This window comes from Pyrgilauda ruficollis, unplaced genomic scaffold (assembly GCF_017590135.1).
Source record: "Pyrgilauda ruficollis isolate IOZ18807 unplaced genomic scaffold, ASM1759013v1 scaffold64, whole genome shotgun sequence".
NCBI lineage: Eukaryota > Metazoa > Chordata > Aves > Passeriformes > Passeridae > Pyrgilauda > Pyrgilauda ruficollis.
This window is the reverse complement of record NW_024528155.1, coordinates 1,198,376-1,220,941: the sequence shown is the minus strand read 5'-3', so window position 1 is coordinate 1,220,941 and position 22,566 is coordinate 1,198,376. Positions and strand designations below refer to the sequence as shown.

Genomic DNA, 22,566 nt, shown 5'->3' with positions numbered 1-22,566 from the left:
AGAGTAGAAAAATTAAGCACAACATATTTGTAGTACTTATTTTCTTCACTTCCTTTCATATGCTCTTGTTCTGAATTCCCAGTATGTTCCCCTTCTCTTCAATTAACCTTCCAACTGATTGTTCACTAAGCATCCAACCCACGGCAATTTTCAAACCCGTTAAGAGCCTCACTTTTAGTTATTACTACCGAAGAGCAAAACTACATACAACCATGACTAGCTGGTTTGCTGCTGCTAAGGACAGACACTAGAGTGAGAGCAAGAGTGTGTATGAAGAAGTTTGCCTTTAACTCATGAGCCTGACTCTTGTAAGCCAGGACAGCTTTATTTCACTCTACAACCATCACAAAGAACCTAATATTCCCAAGAAACTTATAGTTGGGATGGTTAGTTAACCTGGTGGTTACTTCAGGGTTTAACAGAAGCTGACCTCATGGTTTTGGGTCCTAATAAGAAGTGCATGAGTGATCATTCTATTTTAAAACCCCCTTTATACATCTAAACTACAGTTGTCACATACCCAAAGCAAAAGCAAAAGGCACAGAATTGAGCCAGACGAAACAGGTTTTGCAGGACTGAGTCTGAGGAGGTAAAAGATGAGCTTAACTCTTTGCCATACCTACATGGTGGCATTTCACATGCATTGCTGTTATCATAGCATTAACCATGTATCTTTGCTAAAGGATGCTTCATAAGGCCAAGACTAACCTGCAGCATTGGCCTAGGCCTGCAGTGTCAAAAGAGCCTGTGGGCGAGTTCCCCATGTAGAGGCTCACTAGGCACACCAAAAGCCCCTTTGGCAGCTCTACAGTTGCAGTGTGACCTCAAAGAAGAAAATTTTTGGCCAATGCAGATGTCTCTAGGTGACAATACTGAAGAGATATGCTTTTTACAACTGTGGCTCCTGATCTGGAGAAAATGTATTACTAATATTGCTAATTAGTAACCAAATTTCTAATTGAATTTCTAACAGATTCTGGTGCCTGTATCACCACTAATACATCCTCTCATGCAACAAGCAGTGACGCATGATCACAACAGTTCACAAGAGAACAAATGTAAATCTTCTGCAACAAAGTTACTTTCACATTCATGTTATACTCTACTAATATGAATGGTTACTATTTTGTTGGACATATAGATAAGCATTCTTTTTCTGGAGAATATATTTGAAGTTGTAATTTATCCAGTTTAGGCCTAGGAGTGGGATACGTATTAGGTTAAACTTTCTGTTTTAGAAGCATGCCCATTTTACTATCTGACAAACATCTGATGATGGACTCTGCTGAGTGCGCCCAGGTAGGAAGCAATTTTTGCTGCTCATAGCTATACCTAATACAGGGTTTTATATTGATATGGTGAGTTACTGTTTATTTTAATGTAATGCAGATCTCAGATGATTCAAAGCGTGGGAAAGAACTGCTCATTGGCATACATATAAGGTGGAAAAATACTACAAGTATTTGCTTCGAGTTGTAATGTGCAAAAAGTAGCTAATCCCTCCAAAAGAGGAAAAAATATCCCAAACCACCTTGCACATCCAAAATTCCCTCCAAGGCTTTAAGAAAAATAGAGTACATAAAATTTAAATAGGCCACTTAAAAATTTAGAACTGTCCTCTACTGTGACCAACTCAAAGATGTAAACTACAAAGCCTTAGTGTACTTTGGGATATTTTGAATGAAAACAAAAAAAAGAAACAAAACAAAACCAAATGAAAATAACAGAAGCTGAAGAAAAAGGGCTGGGAACTAGTTGGCAGGAATGCAATCTCACTGAAAGCAGATTTTGTATAATGACTTCAGATTTCAGAAAATGCTAATTTTCTGAAATGCTAATTTTCCCTATTATAAGCGGGAGTGTCACAATGGCCTTGGGCCAGTGTTCAGAAATATAACTGCCCAATGTAAAAATCTGTAAAGATTTTAACCATCAAAGACCATCCTGTGGTCCTTCCAAAAATAGTGTTTTAAATATTTTTAAATTTTTTAATATTTTAAATTGTGTTTAAAATATTTTTTTTAAATAGTTCTGAAATGGTAGCGTCCATAGCGTCCCCAGACTATCCAGGAAAACCTCAAACAGTATCCAGGAGGTTGCGGTGCACAATGGTGATGTTCTTTTAAGATTTAAATGTTACAACTACTGGGCATCATGTAGTTGACAAATGACAGGCACCCATTTTGCCATTCAAAAATCACAAATATGCTAAAGGTCATTACAAAGGCTAGCTTAGAAGCTCTGAGAACCTTCAGGCCTGTGTCCTGGTTTCTGAAAAGCAAAATACAACTTCCATTCTTATGTGACATTTGGAAATCTCATGCCACAGACTTTGGCACATAGTTTGACCACTTCCTAATTTGTGGGTACTGTAACAGCCTCCTCAAGCTGCGCCATCCATGCGCTCTGCTCCTTGCTTCCTACTCTCTGGTTCTCCAAGTGTCCGTGGAAATGGGGGCAGCTTTAGGACATGGTGCCTGGACCAGCAGTGCCTGGAGTGATAGCCTGGAGTTTGTGCCAACCACCACCCTCCCAGCAAGTGACTCCACAGCCCTGCAGTGGCAGCCAGACATTTCCTGTCTCTCATTTCTGGGAAAATGCCACATTGCCATTCTCACACAAGAGCAGTTACACAAGACAAGTGACAAATTACAACTGCCTACACCTAGGAGATGTCTCTAACATAAGGATGAGATTAATTGTTTTGTATTACTCTATGATCTGGACAGGCAGGATGTTTTGACTCGAAGCTGCCCACTGATGCTCCCTCAAACTGCTACCATCCAATTTTCTGCACAGAAGTTTCCCTATTTTTTTTTCAGGAGAGAATGAAACCTCTTGGAAATCTTACAGTTTCTGGTTTCACATACACTGTGCCAATGGCTTCTGAACAAGACTCACATTTCCATTACAGAAATTGAGTTTTTAAGCATGGGAAGGTCCTGACAATAGAAAACTAGGGAATGGACCCCCCTTTCTCCATGCATTAGACATTTAGAAAACACTAACTTGAAAGTGACTTAGGGTTTTGAACTGCAGAATAACTAATATCAAACTAACTTTACATCTCAGTTTAACGGGAAAAGAAAAAAGGAACTTATGAGTGTTAAGAATTAAGTGAAAATGACAGGTCATTTTTAGAGAGCATTTGCTTATAAAAGAAACATTTTATCAAGTGTTGTTTTTTCCAACATATCTTTATGGAATTGACGGGCTGGTTTCTATCTGCCTGAATAATCTTGATGGAACCAGACTAAATTAAGGAGTTTGAATACAGTCTGAGTTAATCAGAATTTAAAAAAAACAGATTTAACTTCAAAGTCTAAGGGAAAGTAGGAAAAATGTGTGAAAATAGAAGAGCACTTAGACTTACAGTAAATCATTCTGCTTCATGTTCTCTGTACTCTCTTTAGAGATGAACTGTGGTCTTTTTGCTCTTCTCATGAGGGGAAATTTAATTTCCATTCTCATCTGATACTTGACTTTTATTCAACAGAGGCAGAATACTCAGCCAAAGTCTGCTATACACCCTGGTGGATTTATGAGCATGAATACTTTCTGTACTTGCTTGGAACTGAAATCCTGTAGCCAGTTCAATGGTGACATCAGCAGAAATCCATCATCAATTTCTGCTTTTCTAGGAATTTAGATGTTCATCTACTTCCCCTCTTGTGAATCAATTTGAGTGCTTCAGTTACAATGTTAACAAACACATACAATTTGAGAAGAGAAGGCAACAGAGATGCTAAACATTACCACGCGTAAGCACATACCAAGCATAGTTACACAGCTCTTCATTCAACGTGCTAGAAGAAAGACTGGTGTAGCTGAAGTAAGGATCCTAAAGAAGTACAACATCATAACAATTAAGAGCATGCACAGAGCTTCCCACATGCATAATCTACTAAAAACATGCAGTCAGATAGCCACAGTAACATTTAAACAAATTTCTTTTTGCACCTGAATCTGTTGCCTCTTTGAGATGTGTGCTGTGGTCCTTTGGGTTGGTATGAAAATTTATTCTTCCCACAGTTCTGATGCTGGCAGCAGTGACATGCAAACATGGTCTTTTCACAGAACGAGCATTTTATATTGCAAGCATCAATACTGTTAGAATTACCTCATACAATCCTTCAAATTTCTTAGGGAACTACAAAAAATGCTCATGGCCTTGCAACCTATCAGAACATCTTTGAAAACAGACTGTCTTTTCCCATCATTACAAAATCTGAATCACCCATTAAAAAAAAAAAAAAAAAAAGCCATTGTGTTATAAAAACTTCTCTGTTAAATTGGCTGTTCAGCTAGATGGTGCATGTCATTAAAGACTCAAATCAGTAGTTTGTATTGTGATTTTAAGTAGACATTTAATAAATGCAGTCCCAATTCTATTTTGCCCTTTAGGTCTCCTTTGAATTTTTCATTCAGTTTCATTTAATTTCATTTCAGTTTGCAATAGCATTACTGGTCTAACAGCACCCACTAATATGGACTATTCACTATTTCCCAGTTCTCTCTTTCCACTCTTTCTTTTGCATCCTCTTTGCCTAAGATTTTCCTGTATTTTTCTCCCATTAACTTGTCATACTTTTTACAGTATATAATTCATTACTGCTGCCCCTCCTCCTCTTGGCCTGCTTCATTGGTTTTTTCATCTTGAGATTATTGTTTCGCCTCATGTCTTTCCATCTACTGCTTCCCTCCCTGCCTGTCTTCCACAGAGGATTAAATCATCTGCAGTTCCCTCTCACCCATCTTTATTGTAACTCCAGATGCTCACACTTCTCTCCCCTCCACAAACATACTGCACCCACAGTATTTCCTACATCTGTCTCTTCTATTTAATACAAAATCACAGAATCACAGAATTAACTATGTTGGAAAAGACCTTTGGGATCATCGAGTCCAACCTAAGACCTAAAACCTTGAAAGATGCATTTTCTCCAAGTATTTTCTCCTATCTTTTAAACAAGAGGACCAGCCCTTTTAGTGCACACATCCCTCTTTCCCTTAGGTTCCCAGAAAGGGCACTCTGCTCACTGCGGAGAGGGAAAGGTCTGAACCCAGTATGATTTCTGACAGGCCAACCATATGCTCTGACACAAGAAGAATCTGTGTTATGAGAAAAAGGTGGTCAAAGAAGACTTGCTGCTGACAGCTTCAACACCTAGGGCTGGCTGTAGCTCCCACAGAAGCAGGAAGGACCACTTCTGCAATTCGGCCTCATCAGTCTTTATAGGACAGGACAAGGATAATCCTTCAGTTATTTACTCCTAAGAAAATTTTTGCAATAGGAAGGCAAAAGGAAGAAGCTGTCGAACTTAGGCATTACTTAATGAGACAAGAAAAAAAAGACCCCTCCTTCTTTCAGTGTACTCACTGGCTTGTTTCTTCCTTTTGAGACAACTGCTGGATTTCCCTTGCTTTCTGCTGTCTTCCTTCCTAGTGAGGTAAAAGGCAGCGTTGAGGAAGTTTTGATGAGGTTTGCTGTTTGACAGTTGTTGTTGTTATTTTGGTTACCACTCAGTGTCTCCATTATGGACCGAAAGGCTCCAAAAGGCCTTTTCAGCTGGTCCCCTGCATGCTCCCCAGAGCTGGCTGGAGCCCGCATGAGTCCTTTGCTCCGGTCTTTATCCTTTTCCTCATTTAGTTCTGACTCTCCTAGTTCCACCTGCACCACAGGCTCCTCAAAAGTTACTCGAAGTTTCAAATTTTGAGAGGTTCTGCGCTTTGAGGATGGAGACTTGAGAGCACTCTTTGGGCTGGTGGCAACCTTCTGGGCAGTAGCACTGTCCGTGCTGGACGGAGAGTTGTCTCCACAGAACTGGCTCTGAGGTACTGTACCACACTGATACGGGGCTTCATTATCCGCATCGCTGCTCTCCGAAGTTGGGGAAGGACTGTGGCCATCCACAGACTTAGAAACCCTGATACCAAAAGGGAAGCGCCGTCCTGCTGTGGAAGTGTGCTTCTTAAGAATCATGTTCAAACTCTCTGTGCTCTCAACACTCTCCACTATAGGCTGAGGTCTTGGTTTGTCAGTTCTTTTCACAGGGGTGTTCTTGTGGTCCTCAGAATTAGCTGAATCTGTATCAGACTCGCTGAGAGACCGCTGCATCAGTTGCCTCAGTCGGGCTAATTTCAGCTCCCTTTTCTCTGGCAAAATCTTCTTCACGTTCTTGGAGGATGCATGAGCATCCTGAAATTCCAAAGTCAGCTTTTCCTGCATACAGACATTTTCAGAGATTTCCTTCCCCAACAACTGGCGCAAGATTTTATCGGAGTCCTCATCTTTTATCTTAGCTCGAGCACGAGTAGATGTGCTCGTTCCCAAGCTGCCAAGAATCTGAATCCCATCTTGGGTGTTCAATTTACTTTTTGGTGGAGACAATTCATCTGCTTCAGATGGTTTCCACTGGGGTTTGCCAGAAGCAGGAGATGATGGCAAGCTTAAAGAAATAAAGAGGAAATGTACAGCAAAATTAAGGCATATCTAAAATGTGAAACTGGCATTTCTAATATATGTGTCTTTCTCAGTTTATTGTTACTTATCCTTTTCAACGCTACTCACATGGAATTCATTACTGTGATGCCAGCAAAGATTCCATAGAGAAGGATGTAATACTGTTTCTACTCCTATGCAGAATTTGAGTATCTTCACTTTCTCTAACAAAAAAAAAAAAAAAAAGAACCCAAACCTGCTTAAAATCAAAACTTAGAATGGTTATTCAAACACCAAATGTGACTTTATGAGGAAAACTCTAGAGAAACGACTCCTGTTTGTGTGAGTTGACATGCAACAAAAATCCACAAGGCCAAATGCCTACCATTCAAGTCACATCATAATACAAAAGTAGCTTATTCTAAGTCCTGTGAAAGTACCACCTCTCTGCAGAGCATTGATTTCATAAATCTAAACTGCATCTGGTATTAATAATAACAACTATACAAGACCTCGTAAAAAATCAGGGCAATTTGCACTGAAAACCTTTTCAGATATGAAATATTGAAAAGCAAGAGAAAGGTGACATGAATGTATTTCAATACTAATAGAATAATAAATTAAATTTAGAACTCCAACAGTTTTACAGAAGGAAACAGCAATTTCAACAATGCCTGATTTGTGAAGAATGTAAATTGCATAGAACTTTCTTTTCCTGTGACATATGCTAGAGCTCGTAACACTTCACTTTCTTACTTTAAACCACTTTTCCTCTAAGCAAGGACAAGGTGACAAAATTTAGGTTCTTGTGGGGTTGGCAAGCACCTTCTGCTCTGATGAGTCCATAGTTTTCACAGTGTAAAAATTCACATGCCTATAAATTCACATGCCTAATTTTCAGCTAATTTTATGCTTTTTTTTTCCTGAGGCAAACCTACATACTCTGAAGAATATGCATTTATCTACAATGCACATTCATAATAAAAGGGATATGTTCTCTTAGATCTGCTACTGCCTCCTTGGATGATGAAAATATCTACAAGTGAGTTCCAACTAGAGGGAAAAGTAGTAGCCAACTATGAAATAAAATAAATAGACTGTAATTTTTAGACTTGGTGACTTAAAAAAAATGATGTTGAAGCCTACTCTTTTACAGGAGTAATGAATGATGAGGGATTTGCTTTCACCTGATCCTATCTGATACTGAAAGCAAAACAGTCCTGGTGCACACCAGAACTCAGATGAGAGACCACTTGGAAAGATCAAGCAGCAAAAATCACAGAAACCAAACGAGCTGGAAAACAGCTTTTCATCCCATAGTCTCTGTTGAGCTGGCACACAAGGAAGACAAAGATTCCTGAAAAAAGGCAAACACCCCTTTTTCCAGTGTGGTTTTCTACTTCAGCAGGAGTTTGGAGTTTACAACCCTTTCCTAGCTGAAGTTCCTTTACAAAAATGCGTCTCCAATCCTAATGTCTTTGTTATCTACAACTGCAACTCTCTGCACTTGTCTGAAATAGTGACACATGAAATTCAGGGCCAGGAACACTTGTACAGCAAAATGCTCAGGATTGTGTGAGAATTGAAAAAAAGCAGTCACTGACCCTACCAGTTCATACTTGATGACCACAGCTGTGATGGTCAATAGCTGCAGAAGCTTTTATGCCGGCTTTACAGTTTCACATACATCTAGCCCCCTAAAAACTCTGAAATAGGGAAAAGCGCTGCATATGGCTTCCAGAGAGGAAAATAGATTAAAAAATAAGGATAAACTGAGCTCTATTTGCATGTGAGTCACTTTATTTCTCTCAAAATCATCTTCAGATTGCTGCGAGAGTGAAGTCATGCTTGCTTCATCTGCTTACATGCAGATCTCTCACTGTCAGACCCAGTCCTCTGTCTCCCTCTTTTAATGTCTGAAACTTGTGCTTCTTTCTGTGACTTCTGATAGGATGCAATAGTTTCCAGAGTTTTGACTTTTTATACAAGCTAGAGCAGGTAGAAGATTTAATGAGTATAATGAACCTTATCCATAAGAAAGCAGGGGTTTTTGGTAACTTTTTATATCTTACTGCTAAATGTATGATAGACCAACAAATCATCAAACTTTACATCTTTCCTAGGGTTTCTAGGATCTTCTGCTGTTCATCTAATTCAAAACATACTACATTCCACTGTAAAATTGGCTTCCACTCTATTGGGAAACAGGGACTATTTATACTCAGAAATTTCCAATATTTATCACCATTACTTACTGTCAAACTCTAGAAGCTCAGCTTCAAGTCCACGAGGTAGCCCCACATTTTCTTTACAGAACACATCTACTATTTAGCCAGATCACAACCCCTCCTGATAACTGATATATTATGAAAATGTGCAAATACAGGCAGCAGTACAGTTCCAGTCACCTTACCTTGGGGATGTGGGCAGTGACTTGCCCTCTGACCGCTGGGCTTCTAAAAGCTGCTGGAGCTGGTTCTGTAATGTCACACGTTCCACAGTCTGCCTGCAAGAAAATGTAAGACTGTTTACCTCAAATTGTAAAACTGACTGTATAAGTAATCTACAGGAAAACTGATGCTACCCTTTCAACTTTGAATTAAAGAAATAAGTCCTCTTCACCTGTACTTTATATACTGAATAGAGAACTTATAAATAAGAACATAGAGAGTTTGTGCTTCTGTCTGAACCTCTGCTAACATTTTGTGATCGCTGTAAAAGAACAACTGAGAAAAACTTATTTGTCAGATTATTTATTATACCTCATATAAGGACAAGTGTATGATCATAAGCACCAGTAAATTCAAACTGACACACAGACACAAAAATATGGTAAACTTAGGGCCATTTGTTTCTTGTTTATAGAAAAGAATAGAAAGCACACAGATTAAGCAGTCACTTCCTACGTTCAGTGGATGACCTTCATCATCTGAGCAACAGCTCAGGAAACTGCTCTCTCCCTTTCTATTTGCAAATAAACTCAGAGAAAAGTTTCTGCCCACTGGAAAGGACTGGTCCAAACTACAGCTGCAGGATGGATTTGGGTGTTTGATGTCTGTACCACATCTGCTTGTTGTGCAACCTTTTCAAAGGTCCTACCTGGGCTCTGCATACATCTTATCCCTGTACTATACCTACCAAATTTTATCACTTTCAGTGTGATGTTGTGATCTACACTGTTTTTCAAATAACTTTAGAGACCAGCACTTAAAAAATTGCAATAGTACCTAAAAATTGTTAATGAGAGTGATATCCACAGCACAAACTCCATTTTCCATTTGTCACCTGTAATCACATCTGTTTGTCCTGCAACATATTTATTTCCCTTGGGTAGTCTCAGTTGAGCATTATAACCTGCAAACCCTCAAGTACAAGAATGACAGATCAATTTGTCACAAAAAGATCATCTTTTCCCTGCTTCCATACAATTCAGACATTCCACTCTTACATCAAAACACCCCTTTTTGTTGACAACCACAGGTAACATCTGTTTAGTGATCTGTAATTTCCAGTGCATCTAAACACTGCACAGGCAGAATTATTTGAAAACGTCTAGAAAATTAGAGATTTAGAGGTTTTTATTCCCCGGTCCTGACCAAATGACCATGGGAAAATTACTTTTTATCTGCTTTCCTCAGGCTCTGCTTCTGTTGCTGTCTATGTTTTTATACTTTATTCTTGTTGGATATGCAGAACTAAGGCAGTTCTCTACCAGCAAGCTGGACACTTTCCTAGCTCACATGCCATCAGCAAAAGATTTAGCTGCGTTCCAAATGCAGTCCTTATAACTGGCAATGTCAAGGCCAGAAAGAATCCAGATCACTTTTTAGAGGTTGTACTTACAGGGCTCACAGAAAAAATATGTTTTACTTTTAATATATCAAAGTGAGTTTGAAAAGTGAAACAGAAATAAAGGTGTGATCTTGACATACTGCCTTGCATTTTACAACACAGCCATGCTTTATGTAGATCCTTTCTTCCTTTAATTTTCCATCTTTCTTCCTCTGGCCTACACACTTCCTTAGACTATTTTAAAATTACTTCTACCATCTGTCAACATTAGCTTATATTGCAGATCCCCAGATACTCTCCCATAAGAGCCAGTGAAATTCTTTTTAGGTTGTGGTGCAATTCATCTGTTTTCTTTTCATTTTATCATTCCTTCAATTTATTTTTCTAAATAATGCAGCTAAAAGTTTTTTGTTTTTAGCTTCAGTGGAGATCTATAACATGTCTGCCTCTTGAGGTAATGCTCATTCCACTTAAACAATTTATTGTGCTAAAAGAGTTTACTCCATTTTCACAGTTTAACTAGTTAGTACGTAAGTCACAGACACCCACACTTCTTGCCAACACTATCCCTAAAGATAAATAACATGCACATACATATTCCAAGATAACAATGGAAACAGGGGATCATGACTTCTTGGAATAGCAATACTGCAAAGTATTAAAGCCAGACTGACTTAGGAGACAAGATCACTGAAGCTTCAGAGGTAAGAAGGCATACTAGTTTTATTATAATTGATGGCCAAATTGTAGGGATCTTAGCTTAGCCAATGTTCCCAGTTAGTAATATGTAAGGATTCTTTGGTGTCTAGTTAGACATCTGGGGACCCCAAATACTTCCCTATGGAATCAGGGAGCTCAGTAACTGCACAGGGAATAGGCTGAGGCACTGAGCTCTGCAGGAGTATCTCTCATAGCACGTTTTTTTGTTTCTCTGTTTTTGTTTTGTTTTTGTGGGTTTTTTTTTTCAAATAACACAAGAATGATTATGCTACAAAGCAGAACATAAAATGGCTTAACTAAGTGAAAAAGAGATGAACATTTCAAAGTTTATATTGGGTTTCTTACTATATGTCTATATAACCTGATCTACTCCACCCCACACAACCAAAAACCACACCAACCAGCACACACTTTACCATATCACTACAAAATTTTTCTATTCAGTTATTTTTACAGCTGTTCCTAAGATGTTCCAGAAAATAAAATGGATTTCTTTTATACAATACAGAAAAGTGCCTACAACAGAGAATATTAGATGGTTTTCTCAGCCTCATCTTTTGACTCATGGTTTGTTTTGATCTTTGATTGACTTGACAGAGATTTTGGCCTGACAGCATATAGAAGAATCAGTAGGTGTCTCACTCATTAGTTGATTTGTCCATCCAGGTCCATAAATGTAGGACAGTACCATCTGGAAATGCAGGTCTATTTTCAGGCAGCATTGCAAAAGAAGTCTATAGAAGCACTCACTTTATGTCATTAATTCTGACATGGTTTCTTCAGACCAGGAAAGCCCAAATAATACAAAATATACTGCAAGTAGGAATTTTCTACACTGGCAACTATGGATTTTTTTGGGCAGGTGAAATAAGTGAGAGAATAACTAAGATTGTAAGAACTATGAAGACCTCAGGAAGTAAAATGAAAGCAAATTATTTTGTATAGCCTCTATAGGAAACTTTGGTGACTGTTCTAAGTATTTTATTTAGCTCAGAAAGTCATACTCAATTGAAAAAATTCTGTAATTAGCAAGAGAATTAAAGCAAAGCTTGCATTTAGAAACCAGTAACAGCAGGTCTTTGTGGGCCACTTTCCTTTCTACCTATGGAAAGAATTGCTTGGTTTTTTCCCTTTTAGGGGAAACCCTCAGCTAATCCTCTTGTGAAGATTTGATGGAACATTAGTAATTTCCACTTATTTTCTTCTTCCAAAAATAAAGGCTTTTGTCCCTGAATGGGACTTAGACTCAGCTCAGAATATTTTACTATACTCCTCTGTATTTGTCATCTGAGCTGCTTTGGTTCAAAGAGCTGAAATATGTAAAGACTGGAAAAAAATTATGTTATTGTTTTGATTTTATGTCTTCTGTTAGCAAATGGCTCCAAATGCTATGATAGCTAGGAATAACTTCTCTCTAGAACTCCTCTTTGTTGCTTGATGACTGGAAGAACTCATACAAAGGGAATGGAAGAGGATACATCCTTCTTCGGGTTAAAACCTTTTAAGATATAGCTCCTGATAAGTACTGGTCTAAGAGAGTTTCTGCACTGTTTTTCTTCTTGCAGAATATCAACCATTCCAGTGTTTCTTAGGTTGGAGAAACAGTATTACAAGATGAGGCTCATTTATTTCATCAACAAGGCACTCAAAAACAAAGAAGACTGTATATCAGCTCGTGTTTATGGAAGCTGAGGGAAGGCTGGGAAACACATAAGAGCCCTCAGTGTTTTGACAGTTCAGGTAATCCATCATGATACAATCATATCTCTTTTGTCTCTAGAACAGTGTTCATTAACCCTGGGAGAAGTATTGGTGAAAATCCAGGAAAGCCAGCTCAACTGCCCGGGTTGCAGTTATTCCTATGTAACAGCTGTTATGTACGTTTCAAAGAACTAGATAGCAAACTTGACTTCCATCTGTTGACGTCTAATGCCTTCAGGATATTCAGAACTGCTTTCAGGATTTTCAGGTGTTGCAGACAGTGAATTCTCCTGCTGTGAATAAGGCCCCCTTGACAAGCTGCTCCACGGATGCACTTTTTACCATCCTTGGATTTTTCATAAGGATGATGACTGCAAAACAGAGCAAGTCTTCTTCCATCATCCCTTCTGGCTCCTGAGCATGACCCTCTGAACATGGTCCATTGCATTTATCAAAACCTCTTGTGGCTTGAGGCCTGCAGCCCAAATAGCCACGTAGAAGCTGCTCCTTCAAGCAGAAAATAGATTCTTTCACTGCCTCAGTAAACTGCAACAGGGTTCCACAAGAGACGTATCTCTGTGGAAGAGGGAGAAAAGGCTGCTGCTGCACTGACGCTAATCTGAAGCTTGAAAAAATAGGCTGCTGAAGGGAAGAAGGTTTAACTCCAGCTGAAACAAGCAAAGCAACTCATCAGGAGCCAGATAAGAATAATTTAAAATACTTCCTATGGACGTGGTTTGTGAGACAACAGGGATACTCGGTAAAGTGTTAATGCTTTTGTCATGAAAGTCACAACTAGACTATTTCTGTGGGAGTAAGCAGCCTGCTTAACTCCTTTCTTTCCAAACATGGGGCAAAACTTTTATCAAGTACTGGGTGAGAACAGAAAAGAACTGAAACATGGGTATTCTGTAGCTGTCGCCTCAACTTCCTGGTGTGTGTGTTTGTTTGGGTTTTTTTTCTACTGAATTATGGAGAAAATATATTTCATTATATTACTCATGATATGAGTCAGCTGCTAATTCTGTTTTCTAGGGAAATGCCCTATATTTATTTTTTTCCTTTATGTCAGTTTATAGTATTTTTCAGCAAATGGACCAAGTACAACCAGGTACATTCACATATTCAGGGAACATTGTCAGGCTATAAAATTGTGAAAATGGTAAATGTTGTAACGGTCCTCAGTTCAGTGTTTGTATTTTTGACAGTATAAATGTAAAAGCAGAAAAATATTGCAAAGGGAAAACATAAATGTAAAGACAGAGTTCACTTCCCTGTTACTGTCATGGACAAAAGAGATTCAACATGGGGAATTTAACTTAATTCATGGTTTATTAGCATAAATATTTCATTATTGGTTCAGGTATTGGGAAACAAAGAAGGACAGACATTTAAAACATCTATCCTCCCCTTTTCCAAGCTCAACTTCTCTTCCAGATTCATCTGCACACCTAGCTACTCTTCACCATTCTCAGGCTTCACTCCAGACATCTCTTTTGCCCTCTTTTCATTGCTGCAGGTCACCCCCAGTCTTTTCAATAAGCAGCACAGGTCAGGGTTCATGTGCAGCACTTTGTCTCTGTTGCTCCTTTCTTCCCCCCGCTTTCCTGTTCTCTAGGGTGGGTCTTTGACAGGCTGCATTCCAATCAGGGTATCACTGGCTCTGGGCCTGTCCATGGGCTGCAGCCCTTTCAAGGGATGGATGTACCTGTTCCATCCATCCATGGGTAGTCCAAGGACCACTTGGGGGTAAGCCTTCTCCACCTTGGTGCACCTCCAGCTCCTCTGACCTTGCTGTTCTCTCTGATTGTCACTTTTCTGTTTCCTTTGTCTGTCTGGCATTTTCTGCTCTTTTTTAGGTATGTTTTCACAGAACGACCGGTGGGGTTTAGCTGTGTCCTGCAGTGGGTCTGTTTCAGAGAGCTCCATCTAGCAAAGGGAAACCCCTCACTCATTCTCACTGAGGCCACTCTGCAGCTCTCCTGCTAGCAGAGTACTCTAATTTATATCCAATAAAATTAGCTACACATTTATCATCATAAAATGATATGGTCTCCTTGAAACATGGGTTATTAGAAGTCATTTTCATGGACTGTGATAGCTGACATCTTGATCACATATCTATGCTGGAACAATGTCAGGTCAGTGCTGATGGTTTCTAAGAGTCTTATGAGGATACTAACATGTTAAGCCACAGTAACTGCATCTACAATTAAAGCAAGCAACTAGAATAATTTGTGGTTCAAAATAACAGGCTCTTTACAGACTATTTAATAAAAACCATACCAAAATATTAAAATCAGTTCATATGAAGAAATATAGAACAGAAGATATTTCCTGAGTAGCCACTGTAGGTTTAGGTGACTTTCCAAGACCAAAAAAACATTCCTTGCATTTACTGTCTCTACTATTTCTCCCAACATCAACACCCAGCACTGTAACCTGTAGATAAAAGCATGATATATGAGCAGAAACAATGATCTGTAATGATGTGATTGCCAGATATGCAAAGTGAAAAGGGACTGGATTTCTTCATACATACCCTTTTCAGCTGCCACTCCCTTCATGTATGCCCACAGGAAACTGCCACAAAAAGAACAGCTGAAAAACTGAGCTGCTAAAGGTGATGGGACAAATACTCAAGAGCAGGAAAGAGTGGAGAAATAAGGTAGAAACCCAACTTTAAAATGTCATATATAAGAAGAAGAAAACAGACACTGTGAATAAACTGAAAATGAATTAGGGTATTGTTTTAAGATCAATCCCTCTTGCTAACAATAAGACACTTACTCCTTCAGCTGCTTAGTCAGCTTGACAACCTGAGAGGCCAGTGACATACATGTCTCCACAACTACTAAGTAGCGGGAACACATGGTGTGCCCATGTCGCTCAGCACTTTGAGAGGGTTTCTCTCCCACATGGTTTTGCATGGTGACATTTGCTCCATATTCAACCAATGTCTGTAAAAACATAAAAGGGAACAATGACATCTCTAAGTGTAAATCTCTGCTGTAACTTCTCATCAGCACAAGAATGGTTGAAAAAAAAGCACCCCTGAATAAAATGCTTGAAAAACATTAGTCTAAGCCAGTAACATTTAAAATTCAGTCACTGACAAATCTGTTTGCGGCTTGAATTCAAACCACATACCAATAAAATCTACCACTAAGGTGCAAGAGTAACATAGAAGAGTGAGCTGCCATTCAGAAGAGCTATAAAGAGACTACATTTTATATGTTATTCCTTCCTCTCCCCTTGAAGTTCTACTAAATTAATTTGTTTTCTGTTCATTCATTTGTACAGCATAGCATCTCTTATAGCATTCATAGAGAGAGTGGGACTACCAAATGAAAACAGAGGATTTTTATTTGGCCATGCATTGATTTTCTCCTGTACCACAGAAACAAACTTTTGCAGATGCACCTATCTGTGCATTACAGAACATTGTGATAACTTTACACATGGCAGACCTAGAAAAGAAGACACAGGACACCTGTTCTAGATGGCATTTGGGTCCAGATCAGCAGCAGCATGAACACATTGCTAGCCAGTTTATAGTGGGTAGTGATGAGCTGTAATAGATTACCAGGTCTTTTCTTGGGATCTGCACACTGCAAGGTATTGCAACATGCCCTTAGAATCTCATTTTAGTAATGTTTTTCTACAGTATTTGCTGACTCCTTTTACGGTTTAACTCTCCATTTTCTACCACAGCAGAATCCCTATGTTTAAAACACTCCACAGGGATATCTCAGTGTCCTGACTCCTTAACTAAGTAATGCTTAGACATGAAAGATAGGGCAGATACTTTAGGTCAGATAGGCACAAATTTCTTATTGCACATAAAGAACTGTATATCATATATAAGAACAAAGACTATATCAATCTAGCTGGAATTTTGCGGGGATTAGGTCACTGTGGCTTTTTAATGCTGAGAGAATCCCATTGCCTTCATTTGGCTTGGTTAGTCACTATTTTCTTTTAAAGACATACTGAAATACGTGTCAGCTTTTAGTCTTCAAGAAAAATGAGATCTTACATTCTGATGTATATCCCTGTGTTACTCACAGCACCAGCAGAGAACTCAGCTTGCTGCTGGAGAACCATCCAGGTTGTAAGCATGACATTTGAGTTATTCTGATTCTATGTGCAAAAAAAGTTCTGTCTGGCTGACCTGAAGACATCCAATAACTGAAACAAGATCTGAGACCAAGTCTTCCCTCCTTATGATCTGTTTGTGATAATCAGAGTTAGGAGCTGTTTGCATTGATGGAGTAGGTAAAATAGGACCTTAATATTCTCAGCAATGCTTTGATACGCATTGATACCAACCCCTACGAAAACTTGTGATTCTGTACAGCCAGAAGCTACAGCATCATTAACTTTATGCATACACATGCAGAAGAGGAATTGCCTGGCTGTGCTCTTGGTTGACTTATCCAAGCAGAGCTGGACTTATCCAACCCTCACTGAGGGTTGGAGTGACTCAGCTGATCACAAAGATCCGTGATGTCTGCTGAGAGAGAAGTGGAATGGGTGGTCTGTCTGGTCTGCTAAAACCGTACAGAAAGGAAAGTTATGAACTCTAGCACTGCATCTCGTGTCAATAGGTTGGACTTAATTTGTCAAGAAAGAAAACAAAGGAGAGTTATGACCTTGCAGAAAGTAATCATACAGTTTGAAACATGATAGGAGCGTCATATGCTCATAAGCACGGTGAGTAAGTGGGCCAGAGAATCACTGACAGCCTGTGATTCTTCATTTTTTATGCTGCTGCCTATAGTTTCTCTGTTTCCTTTATCACTTCTTTCTTCTTACCAGATTATTCACAGTACATTATTTTAAATTAGACTGTAAGCTTACTGGGCACAGAGCTTATTTTGTTTCACAGCTCAAAATATCAACTACACTTAAGACTGTGAGGTGTTAGTGAAGTGATATTACTGACATTGCATATTTTTATCACCACTAGATACTTTCATAACTTATTTCTCATGGCCTCACTTCAACAAAACTCACTTGTTGAATTGCATATTTACTAAAATAAAGTAATCTTTAGAATTCTAAGCCATTTATTAAGGTTTGTTCTTCACAGGGAAAGTAGGGCTAGTCTCTTCTTTGTTTAGTTTTATCCATGAAAACAGCCTGCAGATGTCACTACTCTGTTCAAAGTAATCTATACCCATTTCTCTTTCAAATGCACTGCACATCTTGATGAGGCACTGTTGAGATAGCAACCCTAAACACACACTCCACAGAATCCCTAAGCACACCCTCTACCACAACAGTGCCCCCCACCAACAAATCATAATCATTTCTTCTATCCATTTTTTCTAACTGATCATAGCAATTGGCTACAATACAATAGTAAATCCACGAGATTCAGCATGGATGTGATGGTTTCTTTATTTTATTCTTGTATGAGTTTTTACAGGATCCATTCCTCAAGTCTTTAAGAAAAAAGACATGTTCCCTCAGTAAGAAAATGCAGAGATGGCCATGTCATCCAAATCTATTTGACTGTCTTCTTTTCAAGTCTATTCACTCAGCTCAACCTGTGTTTCTTTTTTTATTATGTGATATTCTCAAACTGGCTTTTACAGAGTTATGTCTTCTGGGTGATTAAATTTATAAATAGACTTTAATAATAGTAATAGTAATAGTAATAATAATAGCTCTGCAGCTGTAGATCCAACATAACAGTGTGCACAAATATACTTAGCTCTCTGGAGAGGTTAGCTAATGAAAATTAACTCTCTGTATTTCTTTTAGGGTTGTACTAATACAAATGTTCTGTATTTGCAGTAGTCCAAAGAGTGATGTGGATTGGTTCTGTGTGGTAACAGGAATAACATGTTTACTGATAATATCTGAGTCCTTGGAGAATTCCTGCTCCTTCTTAGACATGTTTTCCTCCCTAACTTGACTTAATAACTTTAATTTTTATTTCTTGCCTTTCTGCCAAGAGGTTATTTATTTTTTTATCTGTTATTCTGCAATGACTCGTTTATTTATCAAATACTTCTCTGCAATTTCCTGGAATAATTTTATTATTATTTCTTCTCCAAAACACTTTTGCTCAAAGTGCCAACAACACAATCACTGAAATGCACTCCTGTGACTAATGGTTCTAGCAAATTTGATGGACAGAGGGTACATCTGCAATTAACACAAAGTTAAGTTGCTTCACCTCCAATAATTTACCAGAAATGCTGATCAGCCAGGGAGGTTCCAGTGACTGGAAGTCGCCAAACTTGGCACCCATGTATAACAAGGGTTTGAAGAAGGAAGGATCCAGAGAAGAAGAGGCCTGTCAGCCTGATCTCAGTGCCAGAAAGTTAATAAAGCAGATCACCTTGACCAGCCTCAGGCAATAAGTACAGAACAACCAGGGAATCTCACCCATAGCACGGGTTTATGAAAGGCAGGCTCTGCTTGACCAACCTGATCTCATTCTGTGACAAAGTGACCTGCCTAATGGATGAGGAAAAGGTTGTGGATGTGTTTACCTAGATTTTCATAAACCCTTTGATATGACTCCCCACAGGAGTATTCTTCTGGAGAATTTGGCTGCTTATGGTGTTCACTGAGTGAAAAATTGGCTGGATGGCAGAGCCCTGAGAGCAGTGGTGAGTGTATTTATCTCCAGATTGTGGCTGGTCAGTGGTGGTGTTCCCCAGAGCTCAGGGCTGCGGCCAGTCCTGTTTAATGTGATCAGCAACATGGACAAGGGGATCAAGTGCATAAATTCAGATATGTCAAGCTGGGCAGGAGTGTTGATCTTCTGGAGGGCAGGAAAGCTCTGCAGAGGGATCTGCACAAACTGGATTGATGGGCTGAGGCCAGCTAGGTGAGATTCAACTGCACTTGGACCACCCCAAGCAGCACAACAGGCTTGGAGCAGAGAGGCTGGAAAGCTGCCTGGCAGAAAAGGACCTAGAGGTGCTGGTTGACAGGGGTTGAACATGCTCCAACTGTGCCTAGGTGGCCAAGAAGGGCAATGGCATCCTGGCCTGTGTCCACAACTGTGTGGCCAGCAGGACCAGAGCAGTGACCATACCCCTGTACTGGGCACCGGTGAAGCCACACCCTAAGCCCTGTGACCCGTTCTGGGCCCCTCACAACAAGGAAGACATTGAGGTGCTGGAGCAAACCCAGGGAAGTGCAGCAGAGCTGGGAAAGGTCTGGAGCAAAAGCCTTGTGAGGCTGAGGGAGCTGGGGTTGTTTAGTCTGGAGAAAAGGACACTGAAGAGGAACATTGCTCTCTACAATTGCCTGATAAGAGGTTGTAGACATGTAGGAATTGGCCTCTACTCACAGGTAACAAGTTAATGGGATGAGAGGAAGTGGCCTCAAGTTGTGCCACAAGTTTAGAACAGCTATTGGGAAAAAAATTTTCACAGGAAGGGTTGTTAAGCACTGGAACAGACTGACCGCTGAAGTGGTAGAGTCATTGTCCCTGGAAGTGGACAAAAAACCAGTGTGGGTGTTGCATTTGAAGACATGCTTTAATGGTGAACATGGTGGTGGTGCTAGTTTGGTCAGACTTGATGATCTTTGAGGTCTTTTCCAGCCTTACCACTCCAATGGTTCTATGACTCTGTGACCAGCCATCCAGTTCAACTCCATGACTTTTTTGGTGTATCTGCACTGAACACAGATACTGGACGGAGGTATCTAAACTGGTTTAGTCTGGCTCCTGTAAGTACTGTAGATATGTAAGCCTTCTCAGCTGAACAAATTACACCATTTTTAGCACCTCTGTAAACAGAACTATATTGTTTTCAGTGGCCAAGATGATTTACTGAAAATTAGTTAGAAATCAGCACCAATCTTCATTGTATAGCACAGATTCATTCCAGGATGGTAAGTCTGAGAAGGATGGTTTATTCAAGGTGTAAATTGTTCAACAAAACTATCTTTTATACTTCCTCTGAGCTGGATAGCTACAACAATCCTTTTTCAATGGAAAAAGAAACAGAAGGAAAATATCAGAGTAATGAGAAAAGTATGCATATCTGCACTGGCTGCCCTTTTGTAACACAAAAACATACACACTAGCTGCTTATATATAAACAATATAATCATGCTTTCATCTTGCGATACAAGTTAATTTAGGCTTACAACAGCATACTTGAGAATAGAATCAAACCCTGCAGCTTTTCAGGATTTCAGTCTGACTCCTACTGGTTTAAAGTTCTTCCTTCTGATATATTTTAATGTATCAATAATTACTCCCACTTAGATTTCTAATAATTTTTTTTGGTCATTCAAGGTTGAAGTTTAGAGGTTTCTGCTATAGCTGTCATTCTACCTGTATGCATCCTAGATAGCCATGTTGAGCAGCTATGTGAACAGCAGTATTTCCATCCTGGTCAACTTCATCCAGCGAAATCCCTTGTTCTTGCATAAACTGAAGAAGCCACAGAAGGATTTTCTCCTAAGGGAAAAAAAATGTCACAAAAGATAAGAAATAATGAAAATAAATACTGGTGCTGTCATCTATTACTAATACTATCCAACAATTCCTTGTTTTCAGTCCCTCTTACCTTTGTAGGTTTAGTGCATCATGGAAATCTGGTTTGTCTTTTGGAGGGTTTTGAGGTTTTTTTCCCCCCCAGGAAAAAAAGCTGAAATACTTTATTTTATAAGAAGAAACAATAGAAAAAATATGAGTACTGTAGCACATTCTGAGAAACTGTACATGAAGATTGTGTGAGCCTCTGGGTTGGTGATGAAACCTGAGGAAGAATAACCCATATATGAAGCTGAAAATCAGGTTGAGAAATTTGGTCAGACCTCACAAAAGCCTCACTGGAAAATTAAAATAGGATTATGCCCAGATCACAGTGCTGAGGAGTTAGATTCTTCAAATCTACAATCATTCCCCATCTCTGTGTGGTTGTGCTAAAGAAGAAGCAGCACAACTAAAACCAGAAAATAAAGCTACCCTAAGAACTCAGTGTATTGACTCATGGACCATTTGTATGCCCTGCATGTTGGGAAGGATGGGGAGATGTGGACTGCAAAAACTTGCCACTGAAGGTCTGGAAGCCAAAACTGAAGTAGAAACTTTTTTTTTTTTTTTTTTTAATACCACCCTTTTTGTGTGTATGTAGGTGCAATACACATTTATTTGGGTATTCTTTTAAAACAGTGGAGAGTTACATATGTGCACTAAGTTTTTTTGATTTCTTATTTTCCCCAGGGAGTTTATTTGGAAAAAAAATTTCTTCTCTCTAGGAACTTCCCATGCCATTCCAGATTAAATTTCATTTTGCCATAATGAATACAATACATATTGAAAATCTAGACTAAATCTACAGATTACATAGAAAACCGGGGTCCATGAAAGCTAACTACAGCTGCTTTCCCAGTTTTTTTCTATCTGAAAAGGTAAAAAGATGAAATTACTTCCTAGCATAAAACTTTTTTAATTAAACGCGTATTTTTAATACCTTGCATTGATATCTATCATGTTATACCAACTCAGAGCTCCAGTTCAAGGGAGTTTTGTGGATTCTAGTGTTGCTGAGGCAAATGCTGATCCACAGACTTAACCTGCAGCACCTCAGTAGCTTCAGTGACACATACATAATCACCCAAAATTAGAAATGTGGAAAACTAAAGTAGACCTAAATAAAACAGAACTGAAAGCACACAAAGGACTCTGAGCAGTAATTAAGTAGAAAAGAGAAAGAATAAAAATGAAGAAAGAAAATTCTAAAAAGGTTGGATATAAACCTGCATTTTTTGTGTAAAAGTACTACAGAAATTTTAATCTTAGTGAAAAGGAGAGGACCCTTCTAGAGCCACGCCAGGATGATTCTGACCATTCACGCATCTGAGTCTCTGTTTACTGCTTCAGAGGGCTACTCTGTCTGGTGCTTATCTTCTTCATATCTTCACTT

At 39.1% G+C, this 22,566-nt stretch overlaps 1 protein-coding gene across 2 annotated transcripts in view; it reads right to left on the bottom strand.

Moving 5' to 3' along the window:
• LOC121362576 (synuclein alpha interacting protein) overlaps nucleotides 1-22,566 on the bottom strand; it is an 88,046-nt gene that overhangs the window by 1,055 nt on the left and 64,425 nt on the right. Inside the window, exons 7-11 of one of the 2 annotated variants that reach the window (XM_041484188.1) lie at nucleotides 20,970-21,095; nucleotides 15,446-15,615; nucleotides 8,856-8,948; nucleotides 5,381-6,449; nucleotides 3,774-3,841 (exon numbers count right to left, since the gene is read on the bottom strand). In XM_041484188.1, the coding sequence (XP_041340122.1) occupies nucleotides 3,774-3,841; nucleotides 5,381-6,449; nucleotides 8,856-8,948; nucleotides 15,446-15,615; nucleotides 20,970-21,095 (1,526 nt within the window). The remainder of the gene's footprint in view (nucleotides 1-3,773; nucleotides 3,842-5,380; nucleotides 6,450-8,855; nucleotides 8,949-15,445; nucleotides 15,616-20,969; nucleotides 21,096-22,566) is intronic. The other variant, XM_041484189.1, reaches the window with a different exon arrangement.